The sequence below is a fragment of the Ictalurus furcatus genome, chromosome 17, assembly GCF_023375685.1.
Source record: "Ictalurus furcatus strain D&B chromosome 17, Billie_1.0, whole genome shotgun sequence".
Taxonomy (NCBI): domain Eukaryota; kingdom Metazoa; phylum Chordata; class Actinopteri; order Siluriformes; family Ictaluridae; genus Ictalurus; species Ictalurus furcatus.
The window spans coordinates 6,970,412-6,985,626 of NC_071271.1; the positions used below are offsets into that span (position 1 = coordinate 6,970,412).

Consider the following 15,215-nt stretch of genomic DNA (forward strand, 5'->3'; position numbering starts at 1 on the left):
AGCTGAAGTCACAGTCGTCTCATAATCACACCATTTGACCCTGTGTGGCACACCTGAAAGTTAGTGATTTTAATTTGTGTTTCCATAACAGTTTGAAAACATCTTTTTGACCAGTTACACATTTCAAATTAGTGAAGGGGAAAAAAAAAGTCTTTGCAACTTTGAGTCAGTTTTGTAATTAGAAACATGCAGTGGGCATTTATGAAGTTCTATTCGGTAATGTGAGGAAGTAAAATAGCAGCATTGATATACTATATACTCAAGTTTAAATGAATTCCCGAAATATACAATTATCCCTCACTAACTGTAGCGGACTCAAAATGAGTTACCTTCTCTTCATCAAACAAATATAAACCACTGTACAGTACGTCTTATATGTCCCGATTTGTTTTGCTCTACACCTCCTGGCCAGTAGATGGCAGTGGGGCATTTAACCGTGTTGGAACACCAGCGCGATTTTGATGCCATGGTGTGGCCGCACACGTGATGCAGAAAAGAAAACATCACATCACATCACTAAAGAAAGCGTTGCCTGTTGTTTTTGTGTAGTTGTTTTGCTAGTTGTAGAATATATTATTCCCAAGCGTTGTGAAACCACCATCAGTACCAACGAGGAAGAAACTTTATGTTCGTTCTCAGTTTTAGCAAATGAATACATCATAACTGTCTTATCTTAGCTACAGTATGACGAACCCGGAAGAGTCGAGCTGGACAGGAGACGTGGAGTCCAAACTCCTTCCCATTTATCAACACAGACACAAGCTAATAGAAGCTGTAAAGGAAAACCAGTTCCTGGTTGTAACTGGTGAGACCGGAAGCGGGAAAACCACGCAGCTGCCGCAGTACCTGTATCAGGCTGGTGAGCTGTAACACATCTCCAAGTGCACAAAAACTCCTGTACACAAAAACTAAGAGTTTAACATTTTTTTTGAATAATAATGATAATTTTTATCAACAGTAGCATGAAACGTCACGTTTTATGAAGAAAAAGAATGAAACTAATATAAATCGTCATCTTTTCTCAGCATTAATGTGAAATTGAAACGTATACAAATAATGATAAGAGTCTTTATTTATCACACATACATATGCATAGTGAAATTCTTTTCTTCGCATACCCCAGCATGTCAGGAAGCTGGGGTCAGAGCGCAGGGTCAGCCGTGATACAGTGTCCCTGGAGCAGAGAGGGTTAAGGGCCTTACTCAAGGGCCCAACAGTGGCAACTTGGCAGTGCTGGGGCCTGAACCCCCGACCTTCCGATCAGTAACCCAGAGCCTTAACCACTGAGCCACCACTGCTTTGAAATAAAGTGAAGAACAATCCGAAACTTTTATAAGGGGGACTTTTTTTTTTTTTTAAACAATAATCTAGTTGTATAAGTGTGGACATCCCTAATACTTAGTGGAAGCAGCTTTTGATTTTATTACACCACACTCGAGTCTATCAGAGTGGAACATCTTTACTTGGTAAAATTTTCTCTCTATCTTTCTTGCTAAAACATTCTAGAGCCGCCAGATTATGAGATCTGTCCTGTGCACATCCTGTTTCAGGTCACCTCACAGATTTTTATTAGATTCAGGTCTAGACTCTGGCTAGTCCATTCAAAAACATTGATGATCTTTTGGTGAAGCCATTCCTTTGTTGATTTGGATGTATGCTTTTGGATATTGTCGTGCTGAAAGGTGAAATTCCTTTTCATCGTCAGGTTACTAAGAGACAGCTGAATGTTTTGCACTAAAATCAGCTGGTATTTGTAGCTATTGATGATTCCCTCCACCTTGATAAAAGCCCCAGGTATGGCGGAAGAAAAGCAGCCTTAAAGCATGATACTGCCACCACCATGCTTCACCGTGTGTATGGTGTTCTGTTGGTGATGTGCTTTGTTTTGCGCCAAACATCCTTTTGGAATTATGGCATTATTATACCTTTTGGAGTTGGTCTCACTGACATTTTAAATCATGGTTTGGCATGATTTATTTGTGAGAAAGGGCTTCCATCTGGCCACCCTATATGTGAAGAATATGAGAGATTGTTGTCATATGCAGAGAGTAATCAATACTTACAGCTTCTTTAATGTTGCTGTAGGTCTCTTGGCAGCCTCCCAGGTAAGATTGTGTCTTGTCTTTTTGTAAATTTTGGAGGGACGTCTTGTTCTTGTTAATGTCACTGTGGTGGGCCATTTTCTCCACAGTGGCCTTCAAAGTGTTCCGTTGGTTTAGGTATGTGCACGCTTATGCAACTAGGTTATTGTAAGACTTTTTTTCCCCTAAAATGTTTCTGATTATTTTTCACTTAATTTTTATACATTGTAATTTTGCATTGAGGGTGGGAAAAGTTCAGACATTATTTATATTGGTTAAATTAAAAAAAAAATTTAACTTGCCATTTTAACAGGGGTGTGTAGACTTTTTATATCCGCTATAATTAATTGTATGGTGCTTAGTGAAATAGTGGCTGTAATAGTTCTATATGATGCATAAACTTTATTACAGTTCTTTATAGTATATTTTTGGAAAGAAAATGAATCATGAAAATGTAAAACTTATATTCACTGAATTTTCGAGCACATGACTGAATGACCTCCTCGGCTGTACAACAAATGGCTCGTTATATAAGTGCATTATGCACAATATGAAAGAATGGCTTCTGTACATTAATATGACTATTAAAGTGATATTTGATGAAACAAATATCTTTGTGTTTAGGTTTATGCAGAGATGGGAAAATCGGTCTCACGCAGCCGAGGAGAGTGGCGGCCATCACCGTCGCTCAGAGAGTCTCTCAGGAGTTGGGGGTCAGTTTAGGGCACCAGGTTGGTTATCAGGTGCGCTTTGACGACTGCACCACAAAGGTAAGAAACAATTGGATTCTAAGGCTTAATCATAAATGTAAGATTTCTTATACTTTTTAAAATTATTATTATTATTATTTTTTTTTTTTTTTTACACCTATGAGTTTGTATGCTTGCATACTTACTTATTTTTCTCTAGTATGATTTGATTGTGATTTTTTTGTTATGTTCATAGGACACTTTGATTAAGTACATGACAGATGGCTGTATGCTGAGGGAAATCCTAACAGACAGAAGTTTAAGGCAATACAGTGTTGTGATCCTCGATGAAGTTCACGAGAGGAGCCTCAACACGGTATAATCATTCATTCATAAAGGGGTCATTAATTTTTTTTAAAAAAAACGTGTTTTGTGTTTGTTTGAAGTAATTGTTTTGTTCCCTTTAAACTTGCCTTCTATTAAACTCCGCCCAGATTATGGCTTACTTTGTGTGTGTAGTCCTCACACCACTTCTTCTCACAGGATATTTTGCTCGGATTGCTGAAAAAGACTCCATCTCGAGGCTGCCATGGCCGCACGCTTCCTCTGAAGGTGGTAGTGATGTCTGCGACTCTGGAAACAGACAAGCTGAGTGTCTTTTTGGGAGATTGTCCTGTATTTGCGATTCCAGGAAGAACCTACCCTGTGAAAGAACTGTTCTGCAATTTGATTGGACCAAAGGAAAAAGAAGGTTCTGCGTACGTGAAAGCAGTGAGTTGTGAAATCAATCGGATTTGCCTGTTTTTTTTTTTGTTGTTGTTTTTTTTGCGCATGAAAGCTTTAAAACCAAGATTTCTGATAAGAGACAAATGAAGTGTGTAATGGTCCTAACTCAAATCTCTTATGTCTTAAGGTGGTGAAGATGGCTTTAGATGTTCATACTAATGAAGCAGCTGGCGATATCCTCGTCTTTCTGACAGGTAAGCATGGATATTACTCATTTCATATTTTAGCTGTAGATCAATTTGACAGTGATTTGTGCTGAATTCTTCCGGTGTCCTCGTTCAATATTGTGTTCGTTTTTAATATGGGAAGTGTCTTTTTAATTCGTTTGATTATATAAAAAAAAAGTTGGGGGCAGTGGTGGCTTAGCAGTTAAGGCTCTGGGTTACTGATCAGAAGGTCGGGGGTTCAAGCCCCAGCACTGCTAAGCTGCCACTGTTGGGCCCTTGAGCAAGGCCCTTAACCCTCTCTGCTCCAGGGGCGCTATATCATGGCTGACCCTGCGCTCTGACCCCAACTTCCTATCATGCTGGGGTATGTGAAGAAAAGAATTTCACTGTGCTCTAATGTACATGTGACCAATAAAGACTCATTATCATTATCATATTACCCTATTGTTCTTTCAGGTCAGTCTGAGATCGAGAAAGCCTGTGACATGCTCTTTGAAAAGGCCGAGTCCATAGACTACCGTTATGATGTGAATGATAGAACAGTCGAAGGCCTTCTTATTCTGCCTTTGTATGGATCCATGCCAACAGGTATCTTCAGTCGGTTTGGTTCTGTTTATCTCTAATGTGGTTGTTCAAAATGTAACATTTTTATACGCACACAAGGGGTGCACTAATGTGAGACTGAGCAGTACTGGCCAGCACTAGTTTGAAACTTTTACAGACTATTTTCCAGTCTATTCCACTGACATGTTTCATGCTTTGAATGCACAGGATGTTGGCTGACATCATTTAACATAGGACACAATTTGCCTTAAAGTGTGCCACCATCACCAGTAGCGTTTCATATAACAGAAACATGGCTCTCTTGCGTGGGGGTGTAAACTTTTGAACAGGTTAATCTGTGTAAATTGTTTTTTTTAAAGATCTTTTTTTTTCATTTAGTACTGCCCTTCAGAAGCTACATAAGATATTTACATGTTTCCCAGAAGACAACTAATAACAATTTACACTGATCTTCCTGTTCAAAAGTTTACACCCCCCTAGCTCTTAATCTATTGTGTTGCCTTCTTGAGCATCAGGGAATGTTTGCAGCTTTTGTAATAGTCGTGTACGAGTCGCTCAGTTGTGAGTGTGAAAAGACGGATCTCAAAATCAAATAGCTGCTACTGGAAATACATCAAATATGCAGAATATGCTGGAAAAGCAAAGAATGTGCAGGACCTGGAGGATTTTTCTGAGGAACAGTGGGCAGTTTAACTGCTCAGGACAAACAAGGGACTCATGAACAACTCTCACAAAATATAAAAACAGTCGTTGATCATCCAGGTAACGACACACAGTGTTAAGAATCAAGCGTATGTAAACTTTTGAACTGGTTCATTTGTGTAAATTCAGTTATTATTGTTATTTTTTCAATGATTAACATTTTGCAGATTCTGCAAGGGGTATGTAAATTTACGAGCAGAACTGTATGTGAGCGACACTTTTCACATATTACCCTGCATACCTTGTGTACATCTGTAAGATTATAAGTCACATCCATTAGAGGGAAGGTCAGAGTTGAAACGTGCTTGATCAGTAGACTTCCATTTCAACCTGTGAAACATCATGTCAGCTATTCTGGGACGTAAATATGGACTCCGTGCAGCCAGACAAGCTTTGTTAGCATTTCTTTAAAACTTGTTGTGCCTGTTTTTATGAGCTGTGTCTCAAATCAAAAACTATACCAATGTGAAAACATACAAAGCCAGAAGATCAAGAAGATCTAGTACGTAAAACATATTTTTCAGGTTGTAGGTTTGTAGGCTACATGAGAGGTTTTTTATCTTTTATTTAAACACTAAGCATATTTCCTCCACAATTTATGCTTGTATTGCACCTTGCACAAGTATCTAGCTATTTATTTTGTGCACACACAATAAATTGGCATGCCAAATGAGTGCAGGATATGCACAGCAGCCATGTTGTCAAGACAAGTGTAATCATAGCCACAGTCATTGAAAGTATTTTTTTTCATGTGCTTGGTTGTTCTCGTGACTGCAGATCAACAAAAGCAGATATTTCAGCCTGCTCCTGCAGGTGTGAGGAAGTGTGTAGTGGCAACCAATATTGCAGCAACATCGCTCACAATCAACGGAGTCAGGTGAATCACTCTGTCACAGGGTGAGACGGAGATTTCCACAAAGCCATTACAGCATTGCAGTATATGCAAATGGATACAGCGGATTAAAAAGTCTACACACCCGTGTTAAAATAGCAGCTTTTTGTGAAGTAGAAGAATGACACCAAGATAAAGCATGCCAGAGCTTTTCCCATTAATAACCTAGTTGCGTAAGTGTGCACACCTCTGAACTAATACTGTGCTGAAAGTTGAAGCATCTTTTGATTTTATTACACCATTCAGTCTTTTTGGTAAGAGTCTATCAGAGTGGCACATCTTTACTTGACAATATTTTCCCACTCGTTCTTGCTAAAACATTCTAGAGCCATCAGATTGTAAGGGAATCTCCTGTGCACATCCCGCTTCAGGTCACCTCACAGATTTTTATTAGATTCAGGTCTGGACTCTGGCTAGGCCATTCAAAAACATTGATGATCTTTCGGTGAAGCCATTCCTTTGTTGATTTGGATGGATGATTTTGGATGTTGTTGTGCTGAAAGGTGAAATTCCTTTTCATTGTCAGGTTGCTAACAGACACCTAAAGGTTTGCACTAAAATCGACTGGTATTTTGTAGTTATTCATGATTCCCTCCACCTTGATAAAAGCCCCAGTTCTTCCTGAAGTAAAACAGCAGTAAAGCATGATGCTGCCACCACCATGTTTCACCATGGGGATGGTGTTCTGTGGGTGATGTGCAATTTTTGGTGCCAAACATACCTTTTTGAATTATGGCATTATTATACCTTTTGGAGTTGGTCTCATCAGATCATAACACATCTTGCCTCATGGTTTGGGGTGATATAGTTGGGATTTTGGTGGTGTTTTTTTGTGAGAAAGGGCTTCCAATTAGCCACCCTACTCCATAGCCCAGACGTGAAGAATACAAGAGATTGTTGTCACATGCACAGAGTAATCAGTACTTCTCAGATATTCCTGCAGCACATTTAACGTTGCTGTAGGTCTCTTGGCAGCCTCCCTAGTAAGATTTTGTCTCGTCCTTTTGTAAATTTTGGAGGCACGTCCTCTTCTTGGTGATGCCACTGTGGTGCTCCATTTTCTCTGTTTGGTGATGATGGCCTTCACGGTGTTCCATGGTACATCTAATGTTTTTGAAAAAAAAATTTTGTACACCTCTACTGATCAATATCTTTCGACAAGTGAGATACCGTACATGCTTAATAAGCTCTTTGAGGACCATGAGTTAAGCAGTCAGATGAAACCAAGAAGAGGTCATGAAAATTCTACAGAAACAGCTGGTTTTTATTTGGGGTTAATCAGAATAATTTCATTGATGACAGCTGTATGATAATTACTTTTGTATGAGATTGAATGCGATTGTTTCGTTCTGAACACAGCCACATCCCCTGTTATAAAAGGGTGTGCACACTTATGTAACCAGGTTATTGTAACTTTTTGGTTTTTCCCCCCTATTTTTCCGTAAAATATTTCTGGTTGTTTTTCACTTATTTTTTTTTTTTATACATTGTAAGTTCACATTGAGGGTGGAAAAAGTTCTGAAGTGATTTTTTTATCTTAATTTTTTTCCATAACAAAAAACCTGCCATTTTAACAGGGGTGTGTAGACTTTTTATATCCACTTTATGGAAAGATGGGGGAAAATAAATTGGGAAAGATCTTAGGAAGTAATTATGTGAATCCTGTCCAACAAGCTATATGAACTTTTGATTTTGTTTTTTTTTTAATTTTATTTAAGATATATTGTTGATAGTGGATTCGTGAAACAGTTGAATCACAACTCACGAGTTGGCCTGGACATCCTCGATGTGGTGCCAATATCAAAGTGAGTAATGCAGGAACATGAGTACAGTATATAATGTTCAAGCCTTAAATAGGTGCTTTGAGTTCTGCTGCTGTGTTTTGTGTATCAGAATTTCTGTTGTGTCTAAACGTTCTGGTGGTGTTACTGTGCAGAAGTGAGGCTCAGCAACGAGCAGGCAGAGCTGGAAGAACTTCACCAGGGAAGTGCTTCAGAATCTACAATAAGGAATTTTGGGAGAAATGCATGCCTGAATATACCGTGCCAGAGATACAGAGAACTAGCCTCACTTCTGTTATCCTCACCCTCAAATGTCTTGGAGTCCACGATGTTATCAGGTATTACTTGCTTTGGGCTTTTAGTTTTTAATGAAGCTTGTAATTGTCTGTAGAGACCTTTTAACAGAGTTTCTCTGTCACTATGTGTGTAGGTTTCCTTACTTAGACCATCCAGAAGAGAGGTTTATCTTGGATGCATTGAAGAAGCTGTACCAGTTTGATGCAATTGACAGGTTGGTTTTGTTCTTTAGCTTCTTAAGGATGCTCTGTAGGTGGTATGCTTGAAGGAACATGTTACACCTAGGCCATTTTGTGTAGGCTATTAGTTATTGTTAAGCGCTCAACATTATAGTAATCTCATAATTACGTGTATGAAATATGCAATAAATATATAATGTCCCTGCTCTGGATTACTGAAATTGTCTAACAGGAAAAAAGATGTTTTGTAAATATTAAGGGTGCTTTTACACTTGGTGTTTTTTTTTTCTTTTCTGAACTGCTTATGGCTGGAAGAGGCTGCATGGTGGCCTTCCATTCCAACTTTCTCGAATAGCGGTTGACAGATCAGCATTGCAGGATGGAGCCTTGTCAAATGACCAGTTATTTTTCATTTCCACCGTAAATTTTCAATCGGATTGAGATCCGGACCGTTTGCCGGTCACGTCGTCGAGTCGATATGCCTTTCATGAAGAAAAGCTTTAACAGTCTTTGCTCTGTGGCAAGATGTATCGCCATCCTGAAACATGACTTCATCACCACCAAACCTGTTTTCTATTGATGGAACGAAAAAATGTCCAAAATTTTCCATGTACACCTGTGCATTGACTGTTGAGGTAATGACAGCCACCCCTTAGGATCCTTTTTACCTGACACACAGCTCCATATCATAAATGAGTGGGGAAATTTGATTGTTTTCTTCAGGCAGTCAGGCAGTTCTTCAGGCAGTTTTTATGTGTTTCATTAGAACGGCACCAGACAAAATCTCCTTGGCCAATGCAGATTCATGATTCATCACTGAATATCACTTTCATCCAATCAGCCACACTCCGTGATTGTTTCTCTTTAGCCCACGCTAACCTTGTTTTTTTCCGTTTAGGTGTTACAGTTCTGTCAGTCAGAGAATGCAAAATTCCACCTTCCGACCTTAAGCCCTTAATCAACCATTACATATTACACACATGGCAAGCGGAATGGGAAGAATGTCGAAATAACAAATTATTTGAAGTAAACCCCGTAGTTGGGAAAATATACATCTACCCCTTTAAATCTAGACATGATTGAGTGTTGTACTCAAGGCCACACCAGACTGACCCATGGGTATGTATTGAAGGGTGAAGAACCACCAAAATGTCAATATTGTAGCACTCCTTTGACTGTAAAACATAATTTTCTGGTCTGCCCTATTTTTAATGTCATGAGACAACACCTTTGTACCATGACAAACTTTGAAAGACTTGTTTTATAAGATGGACACAGAAAAATCTTTCTCACAAGTACAACTAAAGAATCTTTTATAGAGTTGGACAGAATTTTTGATTTTTTTTTTTATAAGCTGGATTTTTTTTATTTTTATGAATGTTTGACTAATATCTGTATTTGCCATGGAATAGCTACTGATGCTGGTATGGCACTAACCTTAAATACAAACAAACCATCAGACTTTTTCTATTTTTAAGGCATATTGCTTTGAGTTTTCTATCCTGACACTTTGACGTCTTCCTTGGTCTACCTGTATGTTTCCCTTTTATAACCTTCCCATTTTGTTTATATTTGCACCAAATTTGAAAACTAACATCTTTTGCCACACTCCATGTTGGATTTCCTTCTTGAAGGAATTTTATAATCTTTTCCATTGTTTCAATTGACAACTCTCTTGTTGGGGCCATGGTTCCTCTCGATTATCCTTTCAAGTCCAACAGCACGTTAAGGTCTCTAACACTCTCTTTTAACTGCAGACCAATTTGCATTTTTAGACGTGGGCCGGTATTTGTTTTAGAAATGCAAATCACGAGGTGATTCTGTAATTTATTCTTCAACATTGAGTGAGTCCATCATTTATTTCCTTGACTTGATCTGGAAAAAAAAAAAAAACGCCATTAATTAAAATAATTTCACGAATTTTATTTGTTTGAGGTATGTTTCAAGAAGCCAGAACGTTCAACTATTAAACAAAAATTGTTTTTCGTCATAATCTGTTATTTGTTTATTTGCTACAGAGTAAAAAAGCTGGGTGAGCATCCTCCAAGTATGGTGATTCCATCATTTTTGTATATATAGTAAAGTCACACAAGGCCATTTCTTTATTTTCTGCCTCCAGAGCTACAGTGAAGGCAAACAATATCCTAATCACCAGAATTTAGTGATCTTTATTTAATTATTATTCTTGATGATGATAAATCTAATCTAGATAGCAAGCTAGGCTTGTTAGTTATCTGATGGTTGCCAGGACTGGTTACTGCGTGTATGTTGCATGAGCCAGAAGGTGCTCCAGATTATGGAAGAAGAAAAAAAAAGCATGCCTTGTATGAAAGCAGCCTAATTGTTTGTCACTCTGTTATGATTTATAAAGGAAGGGTAATGTGACCACTCTGGGAAGGCTGATGGTAGAGTTTCCTCTTCCTCCTGGGCTTACCCGTGCACTGTTAAAATCTGCTGCTCTTGGCTGTGAGGAGGTCATGCTTCCTGTGGCAGCCATGCTGTCAGTGGAAAACATCTTCATCCGACCAGGTTGCCATTTCAGCAACAGAACTGTTATTACAGTGATTACAACCATTCTTATTACAGTACATACATTTTTATATTTTGTCCACAAAGGTCTTCCAGAAAAACAGAAGGAAGCCGAGATAATGCACAGAGAGTTAGCAGCTCGTGCGGGTGGCTCTAATGATTTCCTCATGCTGCTCTGCATCTTTGAGAAATGCAGAGCAAGGTAGGTCGTTCTTCTCTAATGCAGTTTTCAATTGCAGCTGACAAAGCGTATTAAATTATTGATCTCCCCCCTTCGTCTGGTTGCAGTGAAAATCCGTCTGCCTGGAGTAAAGATCACTGGATCCACTGGCGGGCACTCAAGTCAGCCTTTAGTGTTGAAACTCAACTCAAGGAAATCCTTTTCCGTCTAAAACAGGTATTCTGTTAATACAGTACTGAGCACTTTTTATTATTTCTGTCTAACCAACTTTCACATAATACTCCACATAAAGATATTTTAAGACGTGTGTAATTGTTAATATGGTGATGTTTTCTATGAGGAGATGTTTGTTTAACGTTTGTGGAAGGAGTCTCTAGTGTCAGGACTTTGCCACAATCAGAGTTAATGCTGTAACTTTATGTTTTCTGACATGGGAAAATCTTCAGGGCAGGAGGCTTTTGCATTTCACAGTTTTTCTCTTTAATATGACGAGCTATATTTTTGTCTTATTAAAGTGCACCTATTATGGTTTTCAAATACTACCTTTCGTGTAGTGTGTTATAGAGCTGTTTGTAAATGTAAAAAGTTTGCAAATTTAAAAAAATCAAAGCGCACGTCAATCAGGGTTATTGACTCCTAAAAGAAGGAAGCGATTCTGAACAGCTGAAATGAGTCGTTAGTGATTCCAGACTTACTTCCTGTACTAACCTATGTAGGTTTGTAACAAAAAGCCCCACCTCTGGTCTTCATCGGCTGCTCACTGACAGCGGTAGACCAATCACAACAGACTGGGACGTCTGACCAATCCTCTGAAAGGAGGAGTTTAGAACGAATCCTTTAGAAGGGATCATTTAACGAGTTGATTGTGACACTGGGGGGAAAAAGGTAATGCTGCAGTTTAAATTATGAGCACATTAAAGTGTTTTTTGACCTTGGATGCATGTAAATCTATTATATGAGACCTTTAAAACAAAATTAGGCATGTATCAAACCCATAATAGGTGCACTTTTAATGCAAAGGAGAGAAAAGGGTTAGAGTGGCTGGTGAGGGAACTGCTTATAGCTGCCATAATGTAAGTGTACAACAGGAGCTAACTTGTCTCACGGACATTCCACAACATTTGATATAAACAATGTATTATAAAAAGAATAAAACACTTAAAATAAAATAAAATAATCAACTTTTGGGTGGGAAGACTAAAACCGCTATGTGTTGGGCCATATCACCCCACCCCACGGTTGAGTACTGTCCTTTAAGAGCATTTCCCCAAGTGTTGTATTTCTTACATGAGTGAATTTCACTTTTAACCTTTCTGTATTTGGTATAAATGTTTTTCAACCTGACATGGTACTGATTTATTAGATATAGATAAAAAACATTAAAAGTCTACATAATATGCAGGGATGTGTAGGCCTGCCATCTGTTTTGACTAATTACTGGAGAAGATATCTGAAAATACGCTGTCCTGACTCAAACCTTCATTAAGGTTTTTAAGCTTTCCTATATATTTAGCACTGGTTCTGTGTCCTCCATGCTCTGTTGATTTCTGTGATTTCTGTGTGTGCTTCACTTTGTTTAATTCTGTCCAATAGTTTACTGTATATCCTTTATGGACAAGAAAAAACAAGAGTTTTATAAGTACATTTTCAGCCCCCTCCCTTCCCACACATTCCTCTGCAAATGCTTATTGCTCAGTCCCTCCAAGATTTCGCAATTTTGCGTTCGCAGGAATTGACGCAAAATCGAGCAGACTCCGCAATATTCGGAGGAGCTTGCAATTTTTCTAAATACAGCAGAATTTTCTGTAGATCTGAGCCAGGATGCATCATGTGACATCATCACAACGCGCATTCAGCCAAAACCGTTTTCGATTCACGTGCGTCGAACATAGAGTACAGCTAAAAGGTCTCGTTTACCAACAAACATCACAGAGAAAGAGCGTGCAAACCATTTCGTGCTATTGCAATTTCGCCAGCTCAAGTAGTTTTCCAAAAATAACTCTAGGCTGCATCGCAAATTTTGAATAAAGCCGCAGCAAGATCAAGCATTTTTGGCCGCAACGATCACAAAAATTCTCTGTGAAATCCTATACGGACTGATTAATCAACGCATCAATTTCACTCCCATTCAGACTCCTCAGCTATTGTAAGATTGCAGAAATCGTGATGAGTTCATATTTTCTCACAACACTTATTGTGTTGCTCTTGTTTTTAGCGAAAGGATTTTCCACAGGAGACATTTAAAGGCAGCAAAAGTGAACTTCTGAGGCAGTGTCTGTGCCAGGGTTATTTTACTAACGTTGCAAGGAGATCGGTCGGAAAGGCGTTCTGTACTATGGATGGACACGGCTCTACAGTTCACATTCATCCATCCTCATCAGTAAGGAATTTCACTAAACTGGCTTCTTAAGCTCTAGTTATTCTGATTGATTAAGAAATGATTGCGTTTATGTCTTTTTCAGCTTTTCGGGCAGGAGGCACAGCTAGACTGGATCATTTTCCATGACGTCTTGGTCACATCGCGGGTTTATGTGAGAACTGTATGCCCAATCCGATATGACTGGGTGGAGGGCCTGCTGCCAAAGCTGCATGAGATCGATGTTTATGATCTGAGCAATGTCGCTAGAGAGGAAGTAACTGATGAGGAAATGGCACGGTGGGAAAAGAAACGGGTAGCACAAAAACAATTGGGTATGTTATACGGAAGCATACACAACAAAAGTTTATGAACACCTGACCACCACACCCATATGCGCTATAATAACCTCCACTTTTCTGGGAAGGCTTTCCACTAGATTTTGGATAGTGGCTGTGGGGATTTGTGCCCTTTCAGCTACAAGAGCATTAGTGAGGTGAGGCACTGATTTTGGGTGAGGAGAAGTGGTGTGCAGTCAGCATTCCAGTTGATCCCAAAGGTGTTCAGTGGGGTTGAGGTCAGGGCTCTGTGCAGGACCCTCAAATTCTTCCACTCCAACCTTAGCAAAGTATGTCTTCATGGAGCTTTGTGCACAGGGGAATTCTCATGCCGGAACAGGTTGGGCCTCTTAGTTCCAGTGAAGGGGAATTGTACTGCTACAACACACATAGATCTTAAACAAAATCTTAAACAGTTGTGTGCTTCCAACTTTTGGTGGCAGCAGTTTGGTGAAGAACCACATATGGGTGTGATGGTCACGTGTCCACAAACTTTTGGAAAATAGTGTACACTAATTCTTACATAGTTCCCTATATAAGTGCAAGACAAGTAGTGTACATTTATGTCCTGTTAGTACACGAACCATGTCTGTTGCATCCATGATTATATATCTGTTTTTTTGTGATAATATATTTGATTTCATTTAACAGAGACCAATGAAGATGCATCAAAAAAGCTTGAGAAGAGAAACGATGAAAGCTCAATCACAGAGGCTCGTGCTCGATATTTACAACGAAAACAGAATCGATTCCAGACAAAACATTCCTGAAAAGAGAATGCTCGTGTTCATAAGGTGGAAAATTTTATTCACATTTCTTTGTAGTATTTTTTGATGTTCTTTTGTCCACCACCAAAAGATCACTGTGATTATTCAAAATGTGTAATAAATAATTTTATTTTTAATAAACGTGCATGATTGTAAACAGTGCTTGTGTACGTTATTTCATTTCATTAATAATAAAATGACTGGGTCCTGGGTTCGATCCTGAGCTCGGGTTACTCTCTGTCTGGAGTTTCACATGTTCTCCTAGGGTTCATGTAGGTTTCCACCCAACTCCAAAAAACACACAGGCAGGTGGACTGGCTGCACCAAATTGCCCCTAGGTGTAAATGAGTGTGTGTGTGTGAAAGTGTGTGTGTGTGTGAAAGTGTGTGTGTGTTGCCCTGCCCTGCCCTGCAACTGCCTGATATCCCAGCCGGGGGTGAATTCTCCTGCCTTGTGCTCAGAGTTCCCAAGATCGGGTCTGGACCTACTGCGACCCTAACCAGGGCAACGTGCATACTGAAGATGAATGAACGAATAACTATTAATTAATATTTATTCAAATAACTATTAATGAATTCTTTACCTCTGTTAATAAAAACTTGCTTAAGGAAATGTTTTGTGCAAGATTGAGAAATATTATAAATATGAATAATAATTGATAAACATGAATATATCACGCTCTAGAAGCGACAGTAGTTTTAAGAGAAAGAAAGTGTATTAGTATGCATTTAACATATTTTTATATGAAAACCCGAGGGTTTTATACGAATTAGGTTCTACGCCCATGATCGCATACTTCCCCACTAAACAGTATGCTAAAATATCTTGCACATCAACTTGTCTCGTGCTGTTTCTCGACACTATTTAGTACGGTAGTGCGATTGAGAAACCGTTCTAGTTCACCGG

At 38.9% G+C, this 15,215-nt stretch overlaps 1 protein-coding gene across 2 annotated transcripts; it reads left to right on the top strand.

Annotated features, from left to right (window-relative positions):
• Nucleotides 1-457: 457 nt before the first annotated feature.
• On the top strand, nt 458-14,471 carry dhx40 (DEAH (Asp-Glu-Ala-His) box polypeptide 40). 2 transcript variants are annotated; one of them, XM_053646505.1, is made up of 16 exons: nt 460-859; nt 2,706-2,851; nt 3,027-3,146; nt 3,314-3,541; nt 3,684-3,750; nt 4,180-4,311; nt 5,767-5,866; nt 7,600-7,686; nt 7,818-8,000; nt 8,093-8,173; nt 10,510-10,667; nt 10,755-10,869; nt 10,956-11,064; nt 13,064-13,228; nt 13,311-13,539; nt 14,194-14,471. In XM_053646505.1, the coding sequence occupies exons 1-16, from the start codon at nt 685-687 to the stop codon at nt 14,310-14,312; spliced, it is 2,214 nt and encodes a 737-aa protein (XP_053502480.1). In that variant the 5' UTR covers nt 460-684; the 3' UTR covers nt 14,313-14,471. The 2 variants fall into 2 exon arrangements, with proteins under 2 accessions (XP_053502479.1, XP_053502480.1); XM_053646504.1 differs by having other exon boundaries at nt 458-859; nt 10,510-10,869.
• Nucleotides 14,472-15,215: the final 744 nt, after the last annotated feature.